Source organism: Oncorhynchus clarkii, chromosome 2 (genome assembly GCF_045791955.1).
Source record: "Oncorhynchus clarkii lewisi isolate Uvic-CL-2024 chromosome 2, UVic_Ocla_1.0, whole genome shotgun sequence".
NCBI classification, from domain to species: Eukaryota; Metazoa; Chordata; class Actinopteri; order Salmoniformes; family Salmonidae; genus Oncorhynchus; species Oncorhynchus clarkii.
Genome location: NC_092148.1, coordinates 63725945 through 63753139, shown reverse-complemented (window position 1 = coordinate 63753139; position 27195 = coordinate 63725945). Strand labels below are relative to the sequence as shown.

Genomic DNA, 27195 nt, shown 5'->3' with positions numbered 1-27195 from the left:
TCTACCAAAATGGACGAATGGCGGGAAACAACGCAATTGAGCATTAGATAACGCATTCTCAGTATGAGTGAGTCTAGTATGCTGATATTTGTTGTTTAAGTTTTTACACAACAGTATGTTCTAAATAGAATGTAGTATGATTAGTACACACAGTATGCAGTTTCTGTAAGTAGTAGGCAAGTCAGATTCAGGACAAGGCCATAGACTTGAGTTCTGTGAGAGACTATGTGGGAAAGAGCAGAAGGGGTAATGTACTGTACGTACCTCTTTCCGGAGTGATCGCAGGTGGCTCTTCAGGTCTCCACGGGTCATCAGCTCCATTATCACCAAGGTGGGCTGGCCCTGAGAGACCACGCCCAGCAGACGCACCTACACCAATTAGAACACAGAACAGATATGGCATCAGAGAAATGAGTACAAACAATTCTCATTGATGTAGTATTTCTTATGAAGCTTTTGGGCAATAAACATTATCTCTGTGCTATTATTGGGCAAGAAAAAATTATTTCTAAGTGTTATTAATCGAACTGATTGAAGTGATGTGGAATGTTTCTTACTTTTGAAACTACTCTGGCTCCTCTTAACTAAAGCTACTGAGGAGCTTTGAAGAAAGCAAGAAAAAAAATCTCCTCTTTGCCTCTAAATTATTCAAATTGAGCTTAATAATTAAATGTTTGACTTTTAAACATCCAGACATGCTAAAAGATTGTAACATAGTCTTTCCAGGGGGGAAATCCTTAACACTTCCGTTTAGCTGAATTAATGAGGATTTGGCTGTGATAGAGCTTAACGGTCTCAGGTCACACAGTTATAGCTGGCCTCAGGTTATACTGGAATTATACTGCATCTCCTTGGGTAGTGAACCCTGGATTTGACCTCTGACCTCAACAGTCAGCTAGGTGTCTCTGACCCTATGCATCAGGAGGGGTGACTTACAACTCCCAAGCTGATGGATCTCTTTCCTTTGTTTCTAACTTTTAACCTTTGAAATTGAGGCAATACCTTATAATTTAACCTCTTTGATCTCTAGGGGCGCTATTTCATTTTTGGATAAAAAACGTTCCCGTTTTAAGCGCGATATTTTGTCACGAAAAGATGCTCGACTATGCATATTCTTGACAGTTTTTGAAAGAAAACACTCTGAAGTTTCAGAATCTGCAAAGATATTGTCTGTAAGTGCCCCAGAACTCATTCTACAGGCGAAACCAAGATGATGCATCAACCAGGAAATGAGCAGAATTTCTGAAGCTCTGTTTTCCATTGTCTCCTTATATGGCTGTGATTGCGCAAGGAATGAGCCTACACTTTCTGTCGTTCCCCCAAAGTGTTAGCAGCATTGTGACATATTTGTAGGCATATCATTGGAAGATTGACCATAAGAGACTACATTTTCCAAGTGTCCGCCTGGTGTCCCTGCGTCGAAATTGGAGCGTAAAGCCAGGTGCAATTATTTTTCCATTTGAGAGCAAGGAGAAACCAGGCTTCCACGAAGGATATATCATTGAAGAGATATGTGGAAAAACACCTTGAGGATTGATTCTAAACCACGTTTGCCATGTTTCAGTCGATATTATGGAGTTAATTTGGAAAAAAGTTTGCGTTTTGAGGGCTGAATTTTCGTTTTTTTTTTTTTTTTTTTTTTTTTTTTTGGTAGCCAAATGTGATGTACAAAACGGAGCTATTTCTAATACACAAGGAATCTTTTTGGAAAAACGGAGCATCTGCTATCTAACTGAGAGTCTCCTCATTGAAAACATCAGAAGTTCTTCAAAGGTAAGTTATTTTATTTGAAGGCTTTACTTGTTTTTGTGATAGTTGCCTGCTAAATGCTAACGCTAATGCTAACGCTAACGCTAACGCTAAATGCTACGCTAGCTAGCTACTGTTACACAAATGATTGTTTTCCTATGGTTGAAAAGCATATTTTGAAAATCTGAGATGACAGTGTTGTTAACAAAAGGCTAAGCTTGAGAGCTAGCATATTTATTTCATTTCATTTGCGATTTTCATGAATAGTTAACGTTGCGTTATGGTAATGAGCTTAGGTCTATAAATAGAATCCCGGATCCGGGTTTGGTCGTCGCAACAGGTTAAAAGCAAATGTTTCTGAGCCAATATCCCTGATGTTAACTGGTGTTTTGGACTCTCTCACCACATGGTGACAGTTGAACTCCTTCATGACAGAGGCCTCATTGAGGAACTCGATCCTCTCCCTCATGCTGGCTGACTCGTTGACTGTCTTGATGGCCACACGGGTCTCAGGCTCGTCCTTAACCACGCCCTTAGCCAGGCCCTCATACACCATGCCGAAGGAACCCTGGCCCAACTCCTTGTGCATGGTGATTTTCTCCCTGGCCACCTCCCACTCGTCTGGAACATACACTGAACACAGGAGGAGAGGACAGTCAGAGACAGCCATCATCTAAGGAGACATTGACAAAATCTCATCATTAAAATGACAGTAGGTCTTCAGAGGGTTCTTACTCTCGGCAGCACTGAAGTACTCAGGGTTGACAGAAGCATAGAGGACACCATTCCCCAGCCTGTCACTGTTCCTGTGGACACAAACACATCTGTGTGAGCCATGGGAGGCAGATTTGGCAACAGATAAATGGGATTGTTCATTCAGCAGAAAAGCCTACGATCTTATGAACTGACTATGGCAGGAAAATGATCACAATAGCACTATTATACCATTAAACTGATTAAGATTGCATTAGTCAAATGTTTTGTTATTTGTTCTAGTGATCATTCAGCTTCTCTTACCTCTTTTTGTTGATAAAGAAGAGTACAGTGATGAGGCTGGCGATGAGAATTATCACGATGATGGGGATGATGATGACCAGATAGAATGCGTTGTCATAGTCCCCTGCAACCAGATGAAAACAGAACAACTATTAAAATCTGACCAGTGAGAAAAGGAAGATGTTCACATTGAAATCATTTCTGGGCATGAAAATAATCTATATAAAAAGTCCTTTGAAGAGGGTAATTTATGTGGAAATGCATGTGTTCTCCATACGTTTGGGTGGGGGCACGTAGAAGGACACTGGCTCAGTCCAGGACCCATTTCCTGCCAGGGAGGTGGCACGCACGCGGGCAGAGTAGTTCCCATAGCCCAGGTTGGTCAGACGAGTTCCTTTGTGAACACGGTAGTTCTGGCGTGACACACACTCGTGTTTCTCAGGCTGGGAGAAAAGATACACACAGACAGTGTCAACCTGAGGGTTGAGGCCCTGCAGAGCTCCCATAGGCCTCAGGAGTCCTGGTCCATGCAGACTCACCTCGGTGCCCTGGCGGAACTTGATCTCATACATCAGGATGAGGCCATTGGGGTTGACAGGCTCTGGCCACCTCAGCAGCACCGACCCCTCCACCTTCTCATCCCTCTCCTGGATCACGCTGCCTGGCATGTCATCCGCTTTGTCTGATGAACAGAGACACACTGGATATCAGATGGCTTCCTACTCATTAGCCATGTCCAAAATAGCATAGTGAGTCTAGAACGATAATCTATACAGATGGCTGCTGTTGTTGAAGCCTTTTTGTAGCGACTGTGTGTGTGACTGCCTCACCTGCAGGTTTGGTCCTGGAGAAGACGAAGGCTCCAGCGCTGCAGCGACGGACCTCCTGGTTGCATGCGTGGATGTCGATGCGGTACACAGTGAAGGGCTGCAGGTTGGGGATCTCGATAAACTCTGTCTTGCTCCGGTCCTCCATGAAGGGGAACTCCCTCTCAGGGGGCTCTCCTTCTGTCCTATTACCCTCCAGGCCTGTGGTGTTGCCACCCCGTGCCAGGGTGCTGTTAGCGACACCAAATAGATCCCTACGTCGCCGGTCTGGGGGTCTGAGGGACAAAGGGGGTCCAAAAGAATGTGAGATAGACCCATTGACTGACTGCAGCACAAAAGGCACAAACGTGGCAAAGAAAGACAAAGGATAAAAGACAGAGGTTGAGGAGGAGGAGGAGAACAGATGTGTGGGCTTTCAGCTTCTCTGGAAGGGAGCAGAGGCGAAGTTAAAGAGGAGAAAGGGGAATACGAAGTCAGCCAACCATACAGTAATATACTCTGGAACATCGGTTACAGACAGCACACTAGGGCTGGGAATTGCCAGGGACCTCAAGATATGATATTATCATGATACTTAGGTACCGATGCGATTGTATTGCAATTCTCACAATTCCCAGGATTCTATATGTATTGTGATTCGATACTGTGGTTATATTGCGGCTCGATGTTCCAAACATATTGCTTACCATGTCTGTTGCAGAGGGACAAGAAAGAGCCATGAGCAAACACGTGTTTATCAGTCATGGAAATAAAAGTGCTGTAAACATATTGGCTCACCATTTATATACTGAACAAAAATATAAATGCAACAGACATTTTCAGACATTTTCCATACACACAAAAAGCTTATTTATCTCAAATTTTGGCCAGAATTCTTTGTACATCCCTGTTAGTGATCAGTTCCCCTTTGCCAAGATAATCTATCCAGCTGATGATCATTACACAGGTGCACCTTGTGCTGGGGACAATAACAGGCCACTCTAAAATGTACAGTTTTGTCACACAACACAATCCTCAAGGTTCCGTTGTAGGACCACTATTGTTTTCACTATATATTTTACCTCTTGGGGATGTCATTCGAAAACATAATGTTAACTTTCACTGCTATGCGGATGACACACAGCTGTACATTTCAATGAAACTTGGTGAAGCCCCAAAATTGCCCTCGCTAGAAGCCTGTGTTTCAGACATAAGGAAGTGGATGGCTGCAAACTCTACTTTTAAACTGGGACAAAACAGAGATGCTTGTTCTAGGTCCCAAGAAACAAAGAGATCTTCTGTTGAATCTGACAATTAATCTTGATGGTTGTACAGTCGTCTCAAATTAAAGGACATTGGCGTTACTCTGGACCCTGATCTCTCTTTTGACGAACATATCAAGACTGTTTCAAGGACAGCTTTTTTCCCATCTACGTAACATTGCACTAATCAGAAACTTTTTGTCCAAAAATGATGCAGAAAAATGAATATCTGTTTTTGTTACTTCTAGGTTAGACTACTGCAATCCTCTACTTTCCCGGCTACCCGGATAAAGCACTAAATACACTTCAGTTAATGCTAAATACGGCTGCTAGAATCCTGACTAGAACCAAAAGATTTGATCATATTACTCCAGTGCTAGCATCACTACACTGGATTCCTGTCAAGGCAAGGGCTGATTTCAAGGTTTTACTACAAAGCATTACATGGGCTTGCTCCTACCTACAGTGCCTTGCGAAAGTATTCGGCCCCCTTGAACTTTGCGACCTTTTGCCACATTTCAGGCTTCAAACATAAAGATATAAAACTGTATTTTTTTTGTGAAGAATCAACAACAAGTGGGACACAATCATGAAGTGGAACGACATTTATTGGATATTTCAAACTTTTTTAACAAATCAAAAACTGAAAAATTGGGCGTGCAAAATTATTCAGCCCCCTTAAGTTAATACTTTGTAGCGCCACCTTTTGCTGTGATTACAGCTGTAAGTCGCTTGGGGTATGTCTCTATCAGTTTTGCACATTGAGAGACTGAAATTTTTTCCCATTCCTCCTTGCAAAACAGCTCGAGCTCAGTGAGGTTGGATGGAGAGCATTTGTGAACAGCAGTTTTCAGTTCTTTCCACAGATTCTCGATTGGATTCAGGTCTGGACTTTGACTTGGCCATTCTAACACCTGGATATGTTTATTTTTGAACCATTCCATTGTAGATTTTGCTTTATGTTTTGGATCATTGTCTTGTTGGAAGACAAATCTCCGTCCCAGTCTCAGGTCTTTTGCAGACTCCATCAGGTTTTCTTCCAGAATGGTCCTGTATTTGGCTCCATCCATCTTCCCATCAATTTTAACCATCTTCCCTGTCCCTGCTGAAGAAAAGCAGGCCCAAACCATGATGCTGCCACCACCATGTTTGACAGTGGGGATGTTGTGTTCAGGCTGATGAGCTGTGTTGCTTTTACGCCAAACATAACGTTTTGCATTGTTGCCAAAAAGTTCAATTTTGGTTTCACCTGACCAGAGCACCTTCTTCCACATGTTTGGTGTGTCTCCCAGGTGGCTTGTGGCAAACTTTAAAACAACACTTTTTTATGGATATCTTTAAGAAATGGCTTTCTTCTTGCCACTCTTCCATAAAGGCCAGATTTGTGCAATATACGACTGATTGTTGTCCTATGGACAGAGTCTCCCACCTCAGCTGTAGATCTCTGCAGTTCATCCAGAGTGATCATGGGCCTCTTGGCTGCATCTCTGATCAGTCTTCTCCTTGTATGAGCTGAAAGTTTAGAGGGACGGCAGGTCTTGGTAGATTTGCAGTGGTCTGATACTCCTTCCATTTCAATATTATCGCTTGCACAGTGCTCCTTGGGATGTTTAAAGCTTGGGAAATCTTTTTGTATCCAAATCCGGCTTTAAACTTCTTCACAACAGTATCTCGGACCTGCCTGGTGTGTTCCTTGTTCTTCATGATGCTCTCTGCGCTTTTAACGGACCTCTGAGACTATCACAGTGCAGGTGCATTTATACTGAGACTTGATTACACACAGGTGGATTGTATTTATCATCATTAGTCATTTAGGTCAACATTGGATCATTCAGAGATCCTCACTGAACTTCTGGAGAGAGTTTGCTGCACTGAAAGTAAAGGGGCTGAATAATTTTGCTAAAAAAAAGTTTGAAATATCCAATAAATGTCGTTCCACTTCATGATTGTGTCCCACTTGTTGTTGATTCTTCACAAAAAAATACAGTTTTATATCTTTATGTTTGAAGCCTGAAATGTGGCAAAAGGTCGCAAAGTTCAAGGGGGCCAAATACTTTCGCAAGGCACTGTATCTTTCCGATTTGGTCCTGCCATACATACCTATATGTACGCAACAGTCACAAGACGCAGGCCTCCTAATTGTCCCTAGAATTTCTAAGTAAACAGCTGGAGGCAGGGTTTTCTCCTATAGAGCTCCATTTTTATGGAATGGTCTGCCTACCCATGTGAGAGACGCAGACTCGGTCTCAACCTTTAAGTCTTTACTGAAGACTCATCTCTTCAGTAGGTCATATGATTGAGTGGAGTCTGGCCCAGAAGTGTGAAGGTGAACGGAAAGGCTCTGGAGCAACGAATCGCCCTTGCTGTCTCTGCCTGGCCAGTTTCCATCTCTCCACTGGGATTCTCTGCCTCTAACCCTCTTACAGGGGCTGAGTCACTGGCTTACTGGTGCTCCTCCATGCTGTCCTTAGGAGGGGTGTGTCACTTGAGTGGGTTGAGTCACTGACGTGATCTTCCTGTCTGGGTTGGCACCCCCCCTTGTGTTGTGCCGTGGCGGAGATCTTATACTTGGCCTTGTCTCAGGATGGTAAGTTGGTGGTTGAAGATATCCCTCTAGTGGTGTTGGGGCTGTGCTTTGGCAAAGTGGGTGGGGTTATATCCTGCCTGTTTGGCCCTGTCCGGGGGTATCATCGGATGGGGCCACAGTGTGTCTCCTGACCCCTCCTGTCTCAGCCTCCAGTATTTATGCTGCAGTAGTTTATGTGTCGGGGGGCTAGGGTCAGTCTGTTATATCTGGAGTATTTCTCCTGTCTTATCCGGTGTCCTGTGTGAATTTAAGTATGCTCTCTCTAATTCTCTCTTTCTCTATCTTTCTCTCTCTCGGAGGACCTGAACCCTAGGACCATGCCTCAGGACTACCTGACATGATGACTCCTTGCTGTCCCCAGTCCACCTGGCCGTGCTGCTGCTCCAGTTTCAACTGTTCTGCCTGTGGCTATGGAACCCTGACCTGTTCACCGGATGTACTACCTGTCCCAGACCTGCTGTCTTCAACTCTCTGGAGACAGCAGGAGCGGTAGAGATACTCTCAATGAAAAGCCAACTGACATTTACTCCTGAGGTGCAGACTTGTTGCACCCTCGACAACTACTGTGATTATTATTATTTGACCATGCTGGTCATTTATGAACATTTGAACATCTTGGCCATGTTCTGTTATAATCTCCACCTGGCACAGCCAGAAGAGGACTGGCCACCCCTCATAGCCTGGTTCCTCTCTAGGTTTCTTCCTAGGTTTTGGCCTTTCTAGGGAATTTTTCCTAGCCACCGTGCTTCTACAGCTGCATTGCTTGCTGTTTGGGGTTTTAGGCTGGGTTTCTGTACAGCACTTTGATATATCAGCTGATGTAAGAAGGGCTATATAAATAAAATTAAAATACATTTGAATGCCACAGATGTCTCAATTGTGCAATTGGCAATCTAACTGCAGGAATGTCCACCAGAGCTGTTGCCAGAGAATTTAATGTTAATTTCTCTACCATAAGCCGCCCCCAATGCCATCTTAGAGAACTTGGCAGTATGTCCAAGCTGCCTCACAACCGCAGCCCAGGACCTCCACATCTGGCTTCTTCACCTGCGAGATCGTCTGAGACCAGCCACCTGGACGGCTGACGTAATTCTGTCTGTAATAAAGCCCTTTTGTGGGGAAAAAATTTATTCTGATTGGCTGGGCCTGGCTCCCCAGTGGGTGGGCCTGGCTCCCAAGTGGGTGCACCTATGGCTGTGCCCCTGCGCAGTCGTGAAATCCATAGATTAGGGCCTAATTTATTTATTTCAATTGACTGATTTCCTTTTTGAACTGTAACTCAGTAAATTGTTGTTTAAATTGTTGTATGTTGCATTTATATTTTTGTTGAGTATAAAAACAAGATAGGAAAAAAAGCTAGAGAAGGAGAAATACCTGAGTTTTGGTGCAAGTACAGACAATATTTTTAGAGAATCAATACAATAGTCATAGAATCGATATAATATCGTCAAAAACAATAGTGCGATACTCTACTGTATCTTAATTCTTCCCCCATCACTACATCACACAATATTGTACATACAATATACTGTAGCCTACATACACCGCCCACATGACGTCATCGACACCGAGTCACACTGAGCAAAAACATCCCCTTCAACCTCACGGGACAGGGTGGGGTCCTCGATCCAGAATCCAGAATGGGAATAAGAAGTAGTCATAAGTACATATCATGTAGTAAAATGACAGTTTCCAGTGTGATACAACTCAACTGAGAGTAGAGTACAGTATGTTGAAGTGGCCTGGTGTTATTTGTTGTTGCAGTGTGTCTGTCCAGCTGCAGTGGTCTGCTCCCTGTGGAGCTGTGTGGTGTGATGAGGTCAGAGGGATGGGAGAGAGGTGCAGAGAGAGCACACATCCACACACTGTCAGCAGCCTTTCCATACAGACGCCTACTGACTGAGTTATCCTACATGTCCTCATCCACGGGACAAATTCACTGCTCAGGGAAAAGTCATGGGAGAATAATAACCACCTGTTTGATGCATAGTGGTAGTTTTCATATGATAAAGAATAAGGTAAATAAAGCAATAAACACAAAATCAAAATGGTAAATTTCACCCAAAAAGAGCAAACACGAGAGCCTGCAACAGGACTGCAGCCCTCTTTCATGGAACTATGGAGATGGATCTATACACAGTCATGAGGATGATGAGGAGGATGATGGTGTGATGATGGAGAGCCAGGCCGACTGCAGGTGGACCCTAGCTGGAGCCACTGAGAACATGTAGGCAGCGGCAGCAGCAGCTCACCAGATGCTACGAGGCGAGGCCACTGGGAATCCACAACACACGGGGGACGCTGTGGCGGTACCGAGAGGAGCAGACCTTACCTAGAGGCACATTTTAGGAGACGCGTAACGACTGGCTCTCTCTGAGTCTCTGAAAGAATTCAACAGTCAGCCCACAGTGCAGTTAAGTGGGCTAAGGAGAATACAGGACTGTCTGACAGTGGTGGGATGTGCTGTATATGTTGAACCAAATGACAGGGAATCCAGAATATATTTAGATTCATGCGGTGTTTGCAGTACACTTGGAAAAGATAAAGTCAATATGTAATGTTGGTTCATCTTTACTTAGCTGAGTCTTTAAGGAGAGGTAAATTAGTGAATGACTGATGAGTTTATCTGAAATGACTGTGACCTCCGAAGGATCCTTTTCTAACTTCACCTAACAGTGCCGGCCAGCAGGGTTTACACAAGAATCCAAGAGAATGTTGTTTCTGCTTTGTTTTACATTCCAGCATCTAGAACTTTAGCAACTGTAGAAAGCCAATGACAATGTCCTCTCAGAACTGTTCCTTGTGAGTATGACAATATTATGAGTGCGTGACAAAAGACCTTGAGACTGACCGGGCACCCACAGGAAAATACTATTTACTGTGAGTGGAAAAACACAGCTGACAGACAGATCTGTGGGAAGAAAACAGTAGCCATCGCACACCACTGTCAACATTCCATTCTGACCATTTTAACTGCTCCAGCAAAGTCCACGGTCCAGCTCTCCAAAAGTATTAGTTACTATTAACAATACACACAACAGCACTAAGGACTGGCATAGCTTTAATGAACATCTTGTATAAAAGACAAGTGCTTGGAAGATAGTACAAGACTGCCTGCCATTGAAGACTGGGTCACCCCCGAGATGAATGAGAGGGATGATGGGTAGACCCCCCCCCCCGTGTGCCAGTGTGCCCAGGAGAGGGGACAAACAGCAGGAATGCCAGAGAGCAGCCAGGGCCAGGCAGAGCAGAGCAAGGGCAGACCTGTCCTCAGATGAACTCCAGACAGAGGACTTAAGCTGAAGCGTGACCATCTAACCAGGTGCTGACTACAGCTGGTGTCCTCCCTCCCCAGCTCCACTTCTACTTTCTCACCTTTTCTGCTGTGCGAGAGATCCTGAGTGGGACATGACTGCACACTCTGTCTGGAGCCAGAACAGCGTGATTTAACGCTACTCTTTTACCACAGCAGCTGAACACAGCAGTCTCTCATGCCAGTGAAAAGTGAGGCCAGAGAAAGGGGACCCAAGACTTTTTTACTTCATGCTCATATACAGTATCAAAGCTAGTGGTGTCTGAAGGATACATAGAGAGATAACCAGAGGCTAAGGGCAGTGCCAACAACAGGACAAAACACACAGAAAGCTTTACTGTACTTCCTTCTACATGAGGTCATGTTTGCAACAGCCCAATCAGCTGATGTCCAGTCAGTGAATCTAATCGGTCATCACCCATCCCTGTCCCCTGACTATTCTCCTCTACTACTCGAGCCAGTCAGTCTATCCCACTGAATGGTGTTCACTGGTCTGGCCAGCTCTAAGGGGATCTTCCCTTCCCTTCTCTCATTTATTGGAATTCCAGATGGCTTCGCTGTACATTTCCTGGCAGCCGGTCACTCCGAACTGCGCCGCGGACAAAGAGAGCGTGTGAGTGGAGGAGGAGGGAGAGCAGCGAGGAGGGCGACAGAATGGAAAACATTTCCTCTTCCCTCTGTTTCTGTTTCCCCCACCCTTCGCTCCCTCGCCCCTTCTCCGTAAATCTTGAACTTTTCAATAAACTCACACTAATTCAGAGGCACTTCCCTCGAGTGTTCTGTGATAATGCTGTCTCTGTTGTGGTGGAGGGCCTGTGCATACACAATAATAGCCTTTAGCGGGAGGCAGGCAGGCAGGCCAGAGACCTGGTACTCCTCGGTTTCCTAGACAGCTATACTATAACAAATCAACACAGTCAAATGCAGGGAAGAGAGAGAATGAAAACAATTACTAACAATAGTGGTCTTGTTTTATTGTTTATTTTCTGAGTTGGACATATTGTTTTAATACTGTGAAAGATCGCATCACAGAGGAGAAGGAAAGGGATTCATAACACTACATGAATGCATGAGCTTGGCCCAGCAGGTGATAAAGAGCAATCTGTACCAAGCAGGCTGGAGTCAGGACTAGGTCTGTGGCGATCACGAAATTTCATCAGCCGATGATTGTCAAGCAAATAACTGTCGGTCTCACGATAATTGACCGTTAATTAACATAAACACATTTAGCATCTCCTGGCTTCCACACATGCAGACCTTTGGAACATCTACATTTTAAAAAGTCTAATAAATCCATGTAATGTAGCCTACACCTTCACAACAAATCCATTTATCATTTTAGACAGGTCTGAAGAAACATGATATGAATAAAATGTAGTCTATTTCAGAAGAACAGAATAGTTGTCCTTATGTTAAGTCCTGATGTGACTATGCCATATGGCTGTGGGCTACACTAGTTCACTTAGCAGACAAGATTTGCTTAGAATTCTGTGGCATTATTTTATAGTATGAAGAAAATAATTGAACAAAGCTGAATAAAATAGAAAGGACATTTAAGGGAGTGTGCACATGCGACTATTCTGTGTTGAGCTGTTAACATAGAAATAGGTACTCCTATATGCTTCATTTATTAATGTAACTGCAGTTGTTCTACAAACGTTGGGCTATATGTTCTGATTTTTAATACATTCTAAGGCTGCATGATGAGACTCTAATGATGATTTTTTTTTAAGTTGCTTGAAAGGCATGAGCTCTGATTTGTTATTTGCACAGGCTGTACACACTTCGTCAGTCTCTCATTCACAATTTGAGAAGTACTCGATAATGCCTCGAATTTCCAGGCGGCATCCCCCTTGTGTGGCCGTAATGCACCCTAAAATACATGCCTTTTGGAGCCCTTCTCCCTAAACGCTGCCTGCTCCAAAACACCTCTCATCTCACTCACATGGTTCTCCATCACGTGATCAGGTCTTTCTCACAGGCAACAAGTGAAGACCGACACATCGGGGACGCAACTGTGCATATCCTTATCCAATTCCGAGGTGCATATTAAAGATATTGGAAGAACTGTTCACATGTACTTTTCATCAGCCAACAAGATGAGTGGGCCTAATGAACAGCAAAAGCACTAGCCTATGTCAATCTACTATTCCCCTATAGTACAAACGTCAACCTATTCTATTCTGTGCGAGAAATATATATTACAAATGTAGTCTGGGACAGTTGTGGGATGCGATAGATTCCAAATTAATACAACCACTAGCATTTTTAAAAAAAGGCTGGCACAACAGATCAGAACGTTTAGCTTAAAATGTTGATAAACTATTGGGATATTTCTTCACATTATAAGCGCAACAATGTGCACATGGCAGTAGGCCATTAGCAGAAAACATCATTATCAAAAGTGCATGCATGTAATGCTTTTATTATAAAGGTGCATGTTTATGGTGAAAATTATCTTCCCCAAACTTGAAACTCAGGCGCTGCTTATACAGGTATACAGTCAGGTTCTACACCCCTTGTAAAGCAGATTAATGTGCTTCATTTTAAGAAGTTATTTGGCCACTTATTTAGTTGTGATACAAACCTTATCAAAACATATAGGCCTATGGGCTAGGCTACATGAGGTGTGTGACTATGATTAGAAAAAGTCACATAAAAAGGCATTGTTTCTTGCCTTAAGCTGGGCATCATTCACAAGTGTTAATATATAATTCACAAGTGATAGGCTATTATTGACCCATATTCTTGATTTAATCTTGTCTTTACATACACTAAATAATATATGTGTGAAATATGTTTTGAATTAGAATTGACCATTATCATGCACCTGTCTCGAAACGGGGGCAGGGGGGAAAATGCATGCCATCTCTGCACTTAAATAGAAAATGGGGGACGCTTTTCCTGTGGTTTATTTTCATGCCAGTCAGGTAGGCTATATTCCTGTTGTAAAGATAAGCAATGTGCTTAATATTTGCTTAATATTAGGATAAATAAATATAGTAGGTCTAGCCCAGGGCTGCCCAACACTCTTCCTGAAGATCTACCGTCCTGTGGGTTTTCAGTTCAACCCTAATTTAACACACCTGATTCTACTAATTAGCTGCTCAACAAGACCTTAACTAGCTGAATCAGATACCCTAAATTAGTGTTGCACTGAAAACCTACAGGACAGTAGCTCTCCAGGAAGAGAGTTGGGTAGCCCTGGCCACCATTTCTCACGCAATTACATTACCTGTAGACATGTTGCGCAACAGGAGCTCATGAGCTCTCATGAAGTGTTTTATTCGATTTTCGATTACATTTGCATTGATGTCAGAGTGACTAGAGGGACAATAGAGTTTTTTTTAATGGCGCTGAAGAGGATGGCTGACATCTTACATGCTCCTAACTAATTGTGCTATTTTGTCTTTTTTTTTTGCGTTGTTTGTAACTTGTTTTTTTACTTATTTTGTACATAATGTTGCTGCTATTGTCTCTTATGACCGAAAATAACTTCTGGACATCAGAACAGCGATTGCGCACCACAAACTGGAAGAAGATATACTGCTCTCCCGGGAACAGGCCCAAATCCCCATCATTTGTGTGAAGAAAAGACGGCGGAAAAGGCGGAAAAGAGGACGCAGATCGGGCTTCTGAGAATTCGTAGGCGAGCGAGCGAGTAAACTCCCACTGCCATCCATTCTACTTGCTAACATGCAATCATTGGAAAATAAAATGTATGACCAACGATTACGATTATCCTACCAATGGGACATTAAAAACGGTAATATTTTATGTTTCACCGAGTTGCGGCTGAACGACGACATGGATAATATAGAGCTGGTGGGATTTTCCATGCACCGGCAGAACAGAGAAGCTACATCTGGTAAGACGAAGGGTGGGGGTGTCTTTGTCAATAACAGCTGGGGCGCGATGTCTAATATTAAAGAAGTCTCAAGGTATTGCTCGCCTGAGGTAGGGTACCTTATGATAAGCTGTAGACCACATTATCTACCAAGAGAGCTCTATATTATTCGTAGCCATCTATTTACCACCACAAAACGATGCTGGCACTAAGACCGCCTATCAACCAACTCTATAAGGCCATAAGCAAACAAGAAAATGCTAACCCAGAAGCAGCGCTCCTAGTGGCCGGGGACTTTAATGCAGGCAAACTTAAATCAGTTAAATGTTTTACCAGCATGTCACATGTTCAACCACAGAGAAAAAAACTCTAGACCACCTTAACTCCACACACACACGCCCTCCATTTGGTAAATCTGACCATAATTCTATCCTCCTGATTGCTGCTTACAAGCAAAAACTAAAGCAGGAGGTACCAGTGACTCTCTCAATACGGAAGTGGTCAGATGACGCGGATGCTACACTACAGGACTGTTTTGCTAGCACAGACTGGAATATGTTCCGGGATTCATCCAATAGCATTGAGGAGTATACCACCTCAGTCAGTTATCGGCTTCATCAATAAGTGCATTGATGACGTCGTCCCCACAGTGACCGTACGTACAAATTCCAACCAGAAGCCATGGATTACAGGCAACATCAACATCTGCATCGAGCTAAAGGCTAGAGCTGCCGCTTTCAAGGAGCGGGACACTAATCCGGACACTTGTAAAAAATCCCGCTATGCCCTCAGACGAACCATCAAACAAGCAAAGCGTCAATACAGGATTAAAATTGAATCCTACTACACCGGCTCTGATGCTCGTCGGATGTGGCAGGGCTTGAAAACTATTAAGGACTACAAAGGGAAACCCAGACGCAAGCTGCCCAGTGACGCGAGCCTACCAGATAAGCTAAATGCCTTTTATGCTCGCTTCGAGGCAAGCGACACTGAAGCATGCACGAGAGCACCAGCTGTTCTGGATGACTGTGTGATAACGCTCTCAGTAGCCGATTTGAACAAGACCTTTAAACAGGTCAGCATTCACAAAGCCGCAGGGCCAAATGGATTACCAGGACGTGTACTCAAAGCATGCGCGGACCAACCGGCAAGTGTCTTCACTAACATTTTCAACCTCTCCCTGACTGATCTGTAATACCTACACATTTCAAGCAGACCACCATAGTCCCTGTGCCCAAGGAAGTGAAGGTAAGCTGCCTAAATGATTACCGCCCTGTAGCACTCACGTCGATAGCCATGAAGTGCTTTGAAAGGCTGGTCATGACTTATATTAACAGCATCAGCAATCAGCAACAGCAATATATCCTAGACCCATTCCAATTCGTATACCGCCCCAACAGATCCACAGATGACGCAATCTCAATTGCACTCCACACTGCCCTTTCCCACCTGGACAAAAGGAACACCTATATGGCAATGCTGTTCATTGACTACTGCTCAGCGTTCAACACCATAGTGCCCTCAAAGCTCATCACTAAGCTAAGGCCCCTGGGACTAAACACCACCCTCTGCAACTGGATCCTGGCCTTGTTGACGGGCCGCCCCCAGGTGGTAAGAGTAGGCAACAACACATCTGCCTCGCTGATCCTCAACACTGGGGCCCCTCAGGGGTGTGTACTTAGTCCCCTCCTGTACTCGCTGTTCACCCATGACTGCGTGGCCAAACACAACTCCAACACCATCATTAAGTTTGCTGACGACACAACAGTGTCTGATCAGCCTGATCACTGACAACGATAAGACAGCCTATAGGGAGGAGGTCAGAGAACTGGCAGTGTGGTGCTAGGGCAACAACTTCTCCCTCAATGTGAGCAAGACAAAGGAGCTGATCGTGGACTAGAGGAAAGGGTGGGTCGAACAGGCCCCCATTAACATCAACGGAGCTGTAGTGGAGCGGGTCGAGAGTTTCAAGTTCCTTGGTGTCCACATCACCAACAAACTATCATGGTCCAAACACACCAAGACAGTCGTGAAGAGGTCACGACAAAACCTTGTCCCCCTCAGGAGACTGAAAAGATTTGGCATGGGACCCCAGATCCTCAAAAGATTCTACAGCTGCACCATCAAGAGCATCCTGACCAGTTGCATCACCGCCTGGTATGGCAACTGCTCAGCATCTGACCATAAGGTGCTACAGAGAGTAGTGCGTACGGCCCAGTACATCTCTGGGGTCAAGCTTCCTGCAATCCAAAACCTATACAATATATGGTGTCAGAGGTAAGCCCATAAAATTGTCAGAGACTCCAGTCACCCAAGTCATGGACTGTTTTCTCTGCTACCGCACGGCAAGCGGTACCAGAGCCCCAAAACTAGGACCAAAAGGCCCCTCAACAGCTTCAACCCCCAAGCCATAAAACTGCTGAACGATTAATGAAATGGCCACCGGACTATTACATTGATCCCCCCCCCCCCCCATTTGTTTTGTAAACTGCTGCTACTCGCTGTCTATTATCTATGCATAGTCACTTCACTACCTTCATGTACAAATTACCTCAACTAACCTGTACCCCCACACACTGACTCGGTACTGGTACCCCCTGTATATAGACTCATTATTGTTTTGTTATTGTGTTACTTTTTATTATTTTGTAATTTTACTTGAGTTTATTTGGTAAATATTTTCTTAACTCTTCTTTAACTGCACTGTTGGTTAAGGGCTTGTAAGTAAGCATTTCACCGTAAGGTCTACACTTGTTGTATTCGGCACATTTGACAAATAAAGTTTGATTTGATTTGAGTACCAGGCAGTTGGCAGGTTTGGTAGTCTACTAATGACCAGCAGCAGCATCAGAGCTTGAGAAGCCTAATTAATGTGACTAAACGGTCACATGGAATTTGACTGCCTTTGTGACTCGTGACCACCGGTGTGGCGGTAATACGGTCACCGCAACAGCCCTAGTCAGGACAAAGTATAAGCACTGGGATTTATCAAGCACTAGAGGCTTCACTCTGGAGGTTAACTAGGGGACTAGAATTTGTTTTCCATTCCATTTGTTTTGAGATAAACTGGTACTAATTCAGTGAATACTCAAAACTGTACCCTGAATACACAAACACAGTACTGCTCATGCACTCATTTACCTCAGACACACACACACAGTCTGATCTGCCATCTGGTATGGGGAAACAAGTGGCCTGAGTTTACCCTGAAAAAGGCTCAATTTCAAAACGCAATCAGTCTCTCAGTGTGAGTGAGTACATCTGTGTGTCTGTGTGTGTGTATGACAAAGAGTGAGTGTGTGTGTGGGAATGGGTTGGAGTCTTTAAACTGTAAAGCATCCGTAGCCACGAGCAAGGTAAAATGATAACACAACACAGATGTCAGTCCCCATTCTGGCAAACAAAAGGCTAACGGGCTTATAGTGTGCAGCCAGGCCAGCGAGCAGAGCGCAGGCCCTTCAGACTCATTAATCAGATCCCTCTCCCCGGGTTTGTTTGTGCTGCCTAAATTACAGCCTGCTAGGCCTTAATATCCTGCCGCCGCTGTCGTCATGGTGATGGAATCCACAAGTGCCGTAAGCAGGCCTTTGATCCCTGCACCCGTGTCTCTCTCTCTGTCAGGGTCCTCTGACACAGTTCCAGCCCAATCCCTTCCTACCTCCTCTCTTCTGCTCCCCTCCCTCCTTCCCTCCCTCCCCTCTGCTCCCTCCCCCCCCTCTGCTCCCCTCCCTCCCTCCCTACCTCCCTCGCCTCTGCTCCCTCCCTCCCTCCCCTCTTCTCCCTCCCTCCCTACCTCCCTCCCCTCTGCTTCCTCCCTCCCCTCTGCTCCCCTCCCTACCTCCCTCCCCTCTGCTCCCTCCCTCCCCTCTTCTCCCTCCCTCCCTACCTCCCCTCTGCTCCCTCCCTCCCTCCCCTCTGCTCCCCTCCCTACCTCCCTCCCCTCTGCTCCCTCCCTCCCTCTAAACCCTGATGATGTTTAGATCCTGTCAGTCCCAGTCCCAGGGCTGGGTAATTACAACACCACTGTGTCCTGACCCTGGATCTCTCTCTAGGCTATTAAAGAAAACAGGACCCAGATTGTGAGCTCAGCTCTTTGATAATCATCTACAAAGCCTCAGAGAAGGGTTTGGTCCAAAAGCTGTTAACAATGGGGAAGGTAGAGTTTTACTATCTTACTGTTGTGTGATCTCTCTCCATAGAGGGAGGCTGCCTGCTGTCTGGCACCTACCTGGGGGTGAAGATAGAATTGTGCAGGAAGTTCTCAAAGACTTTGCGGTAGGAGGCGTCGTCTATCTCTGCCTTCAGGTCCTCCTTGGTCTTGGGGCAGGGGCAGCAAGGGCCCTTATCCCCCCCAGACAGGTCAGACTTGGTGGGCTTGGTGTCCTCCTCCATGTCTGCCAACCCCGTGGCTGATATCCTGATGGGGATCTTCAGCTCTGTTGTACAGTGGGAGGGGAACGGGACCCGTTAGTGAACAGGGTGTGTGTACAGGGGATCTGAATAGAAGGGTAGAACATATACAATACTTCTATTGGAGAATCAGTGCAATAATCTATTATATCGATTCCATAATGTACACAGATAAAAATACAGAACAGGTTGGATAAGAAGAGGGGTTGGAATGCTGACCTTTGGAGCAGTAGTTGTGTTGGTACAACTCCCTGTCTTCAGCTTGCTGCTGCCAGCGGACCAGGTAAAAAGTGAGATTGCCGTTAGGGTTGAGGGGAGGTGACCATTTCACTACCAGCTTTGAGGATGAGTTGGCATACGCACGGGCATCCATTGGCATAGACGGCTCTGTGACAAAAACACACACATGTTGAAATGTTGTGAATGGTGTTTACTATACAGTTTAAAACGTGTCGTTTCCATGAAGCGTTTAATAACAGGGATGTATTTGATGAAGTTCTGATAAGAAGTCTTTCAGTTTATCTTACTTGAGTGAAACGTTGTCCATGGCTGAGGTGACTTGCTGTTGTTTACAGAAGCTGTACTGTAGCCTAGTACTGTCTTACCTGAGGGTCTGGTACGTATGTAGACCACGTCACTCTTGGCTCCCGGGATGTGTTTGTCCTCCACCACCAGGGTGATGGCCTTGACAAAGATGGCGTACTGGGTCCAGGGCTTGAGTGGGGACAGCAACACACCAGGGTCTATCTCTTTGTCCTGAGGCAGGTCCACGTCAACCATGTTCCAACTGTTGGAGCCACACCCATCCTGGCCATCAAACTCTGTGATGTTCTGGTGCGGTCTGGAATACATGAAAAACACCACCTTCGGTAAATGTGAAGTATAAAGGCTCTATAGTAAAATAGTGTAATATCTGTGTGTGCTATATGCGAGCACTCACGCCTCCTTGTAGTAGACAATGAAGCTGATGAGGTCTCTGTAGTCTGGTGGTCTGTAGCGCTCCCAGGTCAGCTTGATCCGGTTACTCACCGTGCTGTTGGACTTGAACTTCAGGATGTGGCTCTCACCTATAAACACAAACCCCATCTTAGATATCCCCCTTACAGGAAACTCAAAAGTGATATGATAAAATACTACGTTGTATTAATTCAAGTACTGAATGAGCATAGAAAGTTAAAGTAATCCCACTCCAGATGTCCGGTGGTGTACTCACAGCTGGCTCTGTCCCCATTGTTGCGGAAATCGTCCTCCTCAAACTTCTCAGTGATTCCCGTCTTCTCCCACATCTTGTGTATCTCAGACATGCAGAGTTTGGGGTTGAAGCGGAAGGACAGTCTCCCAGCCCTGATGGTCAGGTTGTGTTGGGTCCAGTCCCACAGGTACTGCAGGCGCTGGTTGTCGATGGCAGAGAAAGCATACATCCTGATAAGGAGACAACAGACAGGTGTTCACTTCCTCATACACCTAGTAGCTGTGCTGTGGGCATAAATAGGGCCAAACCACTTTTCAATCCATTGATTTACTTTAAACACAGAATAGAGCACTGAGGATAAAGTTGTCAAAATGTTGTAGAGTGGTTGGCTCAGTTTTCCATCTGGTGGATGTGTAAAGGGAAGTAGATCGGGTGTCATTGTGCGGTTGTGTCTGTCTAACACTGAGCTGTACAGACAGTGAGGGCCAGAGATGAAACAGAGCGACTCAGAGCCTCTCAGCTCCATGGAACACCTCGGAAACTAGCAGAATGTCAGTGCTGCTCTAGAGCACTCCTCCTGCTGTAACTCTAGCCTGGGAGGGATGACAACAAGAGGCCTGAGAGGCTTTCCCACGACCCTCCTGGTCATCTCCAGAAACACACTCCCTATCTCTGACAAGGGATAGGCCGCTGGTGATGTCATGCTACAGCCAGAATAGGCTGGGAGACCTGAGAGTTTCTATTCAGATAGATAGCTCATCCACCTTTTCATTACATCACAAGGAGAGGTGCCATGTTGTCTTATGGTGGTTTTATGGGAATTCCTCACTGAAAATGTTATGGCTGGAACCTTACTTACCCTAGCCACATATACAAATCATTCACAAGGCTTTCAAAACCGTCTGGGATACATCTACCATGAGATAAACGCTGACACTTCCCCTAATCCCCAGACATGGGTCGGACTCAGAGAGCGGCCTGTCGTACCCTTCCATGAGCTCCTCCCCGTTGATGTAGCGCAGGCTCTTGAGGAAGGAGAGCGAGCCTAGCGTGTGGGAGTGGCGGATCCTCACATAGCCTGTCACTGTCTGGATCAGCCCCATGAAGCTTTCCAGCTCTGAAGCGATGTTATCTGGAGAGAGGAGAGGGGAAAGTTAGCAAACACATACTCAGACACAACAGTCAGCGTGTGAGAACCCCTGCTCTGAACACATCAAATCCCACCGGTAACTGTACTGAACACATCAAATCCCACAGGCAACTGTACAGTCTAAAGATAAGCTGTAAGTCACCTTGTAAACTGAGCAAATACATAGCATAATAGCTAAATGTGATAATTGGTTTGGGGCACAGTGCAGGCAGCTGATGTAATGTTGACTCTGCGGCCCACACTAGCTCTCCCAGCGCCCCCGTGCTCCCTTCCCGGTCTCTGGGGAGACAGACAAACTGAGTGGTCCTGGTTACTGGTACTGGTACTCACTGCCACGGCGGATGTTGATGTGCAGGTTGCCTTTGATGACTGTACAGCCCATTAGAGACTGAGCAGCATCCACTGAGTCGATGGTCTTGGAGTCACAGATCTTATCACACAGGCCATCACAGGCACTGCAGAACATACTGTGATTGCGGAAGAGAGAGAAGAGGGAAAACAGTCAAGGAATGTCCTTAACCAAATAAAGCTACAAAATTACAATTTCCAAGAAACCAGATTAAGATGCCTCCCCCTAACTCACCCAAAATTTCAAAAATTGTGTCTAATGTTTGCTTTGAAATAGAAGCTCACTTTCTTTATGAACTGTGTAATCTTTTATGAGTGCTTAATTGGACCCTTGGTTTCGTGAGAGTGACTCACTAAATGGCCCTAAAGACAAAAAAAAGACTGATATGTCCACAAATATATGGCAACAACAACTCAACATGGAACGTTTGGAGAATGAAAATCTAAATATGGAGACAAGTTACCCTGAGTCACAAACAAAGACATGCTCTTATTCAAACAGGGGAAATGTCAAATGGGGTAAATGTCCCGAGTTACAGCGCTGCTGTGAGGAATCCCTCCTGAATGCCTTCAAGCAACATTCATAAAGTATTTGTTGTATCTTACGGTAATGCACCAATGGATGAGTTGTGTATACTGGGCACTGAGGTCAGTATCTTCCTCTGATTCTGAATTACATGGAATGTCCACAGGCTTCAATCATTCATGACCTAACATGACTTTCTGCCTGAAGCATTTTTTTTTTATCTCTAAAGCTTCTCTTTAAGAATGGAATCTCTGAGAGGACCAGGTGGGGAAGGGTTTCACATAGAATCTCTGAGAGGACCAGGTGGAGAAGGGTTTCACATAGAATCTCTGAGAGGACCAGGTGGGGAAGGGTTTCACATAGAATCTCTGAGAGGACCAGGTGGGGAAGGGTTTCACATAGAATCTCTGAGAGGACCAGGTGGGGAAGGGTTTCACATAGAATCTCTGAGAGGACCAGGTGGGGAAGGGTTTCACATAGAGGTGAATTATTCAGAACACCTCTGCATGCAAATTCAAAAAACAAACACAGGGCCAGAGAAACCCCACAACCAATATGTCAGAGGACTGTATACAGTAACAATAGTGCTGTATATAATAGTATAGATGACCCATAACAGGACCATGCTTGATCCTGGAGAGCCCTTTAGAGCCCTTTAGAGCCTTTGAGGTGAAGTGTGCTCTCTGCTCTCTTACCTATTGCTCTCATTGCGTGTAAAGCCTGATGGACACTCAGGCATGCACTCTCCTTCGTGAATGACAAAGTCAAAGTCGCTGGGCAGGTGCACGCGGGCACACAGGTCCATAGTGATGCAGCGCCAGCCCTCAAACTTGTAAGTGTCTGGGGGGCAGTGCTGCACGCAGCGGCCCTCGTGGTAGTAGTGCAGGCAGGCTGCGCAGGCCATGTCGTCGTCCGGCTCCGTACAGCTTCCCAGGCACTGGGCATGGCAACATTCACCACTGTCCGTACATGCCCTCCGCTCACACTTCTTCTCTGGGCACACTGGGCAAAACAGACAGAGAGAAACAGGTTAGTGAGATGACATGACTGGGTCAGAGTAAACCGTCACCATATTACAATAGGTCTGGATGACAGGATTCGAGTAAACAGTCATCATTTTACTATCGATCTGGGTGACAGGGTCAGAGTAAACAGTCACCATATTACAATAGGTCTGGATGACAGGGTCAGAGTAAACAGTCACCATATTACAATAGGTCTGGATGACAGGGTCAGAGTAAACAGTCACCATATTACAATAGGTCTGGATGACAGGGTCAGAGTAAACAGTCATCATTTTACAATAGGTCTGGATGACAGGGTTCGAGTAAACAGTCATCATTTTACTATCGATCTGGGTGACAGGGTCAGAGTAAACAGTCACCATATTACAATAGGTCTGGATGACAGGGTCAGAGTAAAGTCATCATTTTACTATCGATCTGGATGACAGGGTCAGAGTAAACAGTCACCATATTACAATAGGTCTGGATGACAGGGTTCGAGTAAACAGTCATCATTTTACTATCGATCTGGGTGACAGGGTCCGAGTAAACAGTCACCATATTACAATAAGTCTGGATGACAGGGTCAGAGTAAACAGTCATCATTTTACTATCGATCTGGATGACAGGGTCAGAGTAAACAGTCACCATATTACAATAGGTCTGGATGACAGGGTCAGAGTAAACAGTCATCATTTTACAATAGGTCTGGATGACAGGGTCAGAGTAAACAGGCATCATTTTACTATCGATCTGGGTGACAGGGTCAGAGGTAACAGTCACCATATTACAATAGGTCTGGATGACAGGGTCAGAGTAAACAGTCACCATATTACAATAGGTCTGGATGACAGGGTCAGAGTAAACAGTCATCATTTTACTATCGATCTGGGTGACAGGGTCAGAGTAAACAGTCACCATATTACAATAGGTCTGGATGACAGGGTCAGAGTAAACAGTCATCATTTTACAATAGGTCTGGATGACAGGGTCAGAGTAAACAGTCATCATTTTACTATCGATCTGGGTGACAGGGTCAGAGTAAACAGTCACCATATTACAATAGGTCTGGATGACAGGGTCAGAGTAAACAGTCACCATATTAAAATAGGTCTGGATGACAGGGTCAGAGTAAACAGTCACCATTTTACTATCGATCTGGGTGACAGGGTCAGAGTAAACAGTCACCATATTACAATAGGTCTGGATGACAGGGTCAGAGTAAACAGTCACCATATTACAATAGGTCTGGGTGACAGGGTTCGAGTAAACAGTCACCATATTACAATAGGTCTGGATGACAGGGTCAGAGTAAACAGTCACCATATTACAATAGGTCTGGATGACAGGGTCAGAGTAAACAGTCACCATATTACAATAGGTCTGGATGACAGGGTCAGAGTAAACAGTCACCATATTACAATAGGTCTGGATGACAGGGTCAGAGTAAACAGTCATCATTTTACTATCGATCTGGGTGACAGGGTCAGAGTAAACAGTCACCATATTACAATAGGTCTGGATGACAGGGTCAGAGTAAACAGTCATCATTTTACAATAGGTCTGGATGACAGGGTCAGAGTAAACAGTCATCATTTTACTATCGATCTGGGTGACAGGGTCAGAGTAAACAGTCACCATATTACAATAGGTCTGGATGACAGGGTCAGAGTAAACAGTCATCATTTTACAATAGGTCTGGATGACAGGGTCAGAGTAAACAGTCATCATTTTACTATCGATCTGGGTGACAGGGTCAGAGTAAACAGTCACCATATTACAATAGGTCTGGATGACAGGGTCAGAGTAAACAGTCATCATATTAAAATAGGTCTGGATGACAGGGTCAGAGTAAACAGTCACCATTTTACTATCGATCTGGGTGACAGGGTCAGAGTAAACAGTCACCATATTACAATAGGTCTGGATGACAGGGTCAGAGTAAACAGTCACCATATTACAATAGGTCTGGATGACAGGGTCAGAGAGAAAACACACTAATGCAGCTAACAGATAAAACACAGCTCACTGTTTAAGCTCATATACAGTCTCGAAATACAATAAATGAAAATGAAAAGGCTTTTAGACTGGAATACATTCATGAGCTTCTTCCCCTGGAGAGGAAAAGGGGTTAAATGGGTTAACTATTATTAGACTTATATCAAGTGTTCTGAGGACAGGAGTGAGGATAGGTGACATGACGAGACTCGGATTAAGCTGGACGGTGTGTGTGTGTGTGTGTGTGTGCGTGTGTGTGTGTGTGCGCGCGTTTACACACTATGTGTGCGTGCCTAGCCTGTTCTGTGCTCGTTGGAGGTCGAGGAGAGGCAGGCTTTAGGATTAGTGGGCTGTAAAATGGTAATCGCTGAGCAGAGCTGGGGAGCTGTAGAGCGCTGTCAAAGAGGAAGTGGTGTGCCGTCAGGGCGGCGAATGTTTGCGCAGGGCCCCACGCTGCTCTATGCCAGCCTTGTTAGTAAACTGCAGAGCTGGACCCACTACAGATACATATTATTGCTGTTTGGGACTATTAAGGGAATTTGAGGGAGGGGAAAGAGAGAGTGGAGAGCAATAGAGGTTGTCTCGCCAGTAGTTGGAGATCCATTGACTCCAGGAGCAGTGGAGGGCTCCAGAACAAGGTCCCGCTGAGAAGAACCTACGGACGTACAGTACAGCCCTACCAGATTACAGTACAGCCCTACCAGATTACAGTACAGCCCTATCAGATTACAGTACAGCCCTACCAGATTACAGTACAGCCCTACCAGATTACAGTACAGCCCTACCAGTTTACAGTACAGCCCTACCAGATTACAGTACAGCCCTACCAGATTACAGTACAGCCCTACCAGATTACAGTACAGCCCTACCAGATTACAGTACAGCCCTACCAGATTACAGTACAGCCTTACCAGATTACAGTACAGCCCTACCAGATTACAGTACAGCCCTACCAGATTACAGTACAGCCCTACCAGATTACAGTACAGCCCTACCAGATTACAGTACAGCCCTACCAGATTACAGTGCATCCCTTTATTCAAGTATGTTTTTATGAAGGGACTTGCCACCCAAGTCAAGAGTAAAAGACTCCAAAGAAAACCCTCATCTTATGCATCATAGGCTATACAATCCCAGACAGCTAGACAGAGACAGAGCGGTCTGATATTCAGTCAATTGCTTGAGAAACAACATTGATGTATTTCATTGGTTTACCAATATTGTGCCTTAACTAGGGACAAAAATGACACCACTTACAGAGCTCAGAACTCCTATCCAAACTACCAGAGCAGCTTCCAAGACAGATGAACTTCCTTCAAGACCGTGAGAAAATCAACAGTAAAATTATTATGTGGAGAACACTGGCATGTTTCAAATTAAGCTTTTAGCAACATGAATAACAGAATAGTCAGTGTTTACTGAGGATAGCAAAAGGACTGAACCGCACAACAATGTGGTATAAATAACAAAGCATTCCCTCTGGTTGAGACAGACACTGACTTTGATTACAATAGTAGGAAAGACAGGCTCCAAACAGTCCATTGGATTTGCTGCCCTATCAACTCTACAACTACAAGACCTTAAATCCGCCTGTAATCAGCTCTGAATATCCGACCAGGTATTAGGCCTATGCTGTAAGATGTTTAGACCTAAGTGGTATTAACCCATAGTTAGTACTGCTTATTATAATCCTTATGTGCTATTTGCTGATGTCTCCGGCAGGAGAAGAGGAGGAGAGGAGACTCACTAGTTCTAATGTGTTAAAGGTCACCTGAGTTTGGTCAGGAAAGGGAAAATTACTTTTTCAGGGGCCCCAAGGATGCATGAGGGAAAGTGAGGCAGCATATCCCCATGGTAACTCATGCACAATGATAGGAGCTCTAATCTGGAGGCCAAGGGAAGTCTACTACAAAGAGACAGGCCTGGGTGTGGGCCCAAGTGAATTGACGTGCAGGTGCCCTTGGTGACCCAGTGCTTTTTGCAAAGGATTGTCCCCTGTGTGAAGAG

At 45.0% G+C, this 27195-nt stretch overlaps 1 protein-coding gene across 1 annotated transcript in view; it reads right to left on the bottom strand.

The window, feature by feature from the left end:
* LOC139371644 (insulin-like growth factor 1a receptor) overlaps nucleotides 1–27195 on the bottom strand; it is a 115006-nt gene that overhangs the window by 10179 nt on the left and 77632 nt on the right. Inside the window, exons 3-17 of the mRNA XM_071111949.1 lie at nucleotides 22882–23188; nucleotides 21643–21779; nucleotides 21150–21294; nucleotides 20184–20392; nucleotides 19911–20037; nucleotides 19576–19811; nucleotides 19190–19357; nucleotides 18789–18996; nucleotides 3576–3847; nucleotides 3285–3427; nucleotides 3023–3188; nucleotides 2767–2869; nucleotides 2485–2555; nucleotides 2153–2382; nucleotides 265–369 (exon numbers count right to left, since the gene is read on the bottom strand). Of these exons, the coding sequence (XP_070968050.1) occupies nucleotides 265–369; nucleotides 2153–2382; nucleotides 2485–2555; nucleotides 2767–2869; nucleotides 3023–3188; nucleotides 3285–3427; nucleotides 3576–3847; nucleotides 18789–18996; nucleotides 19190–19357; nucleotides 19576–19811; nucleotides 19911–20037; nucleotides 20184–20392; nucleotides 21150–21294; nucleotides 21643–21779; nucleotides 22882–23188 (2627 nt within the window). The remainder of the gene's footprint in view (nucleotides 1–264; nucleotides 370–2152; nucleotides 2383–2484; nucleotides 2556–2766; nucleotides 2870–3022; nucleotides 3189–3284; nucleotides 3428–3575; nucleotides 3848–18788; nucleotides 18997–19189; nucleotides 19358–19575; nucleotides 19812–19910; nucleotides 20038–20183; nucleotides 20393–21149; nucleotides 21295–21642; nucleotides 21780–22881; nucleotides 23189–27195) is intronic.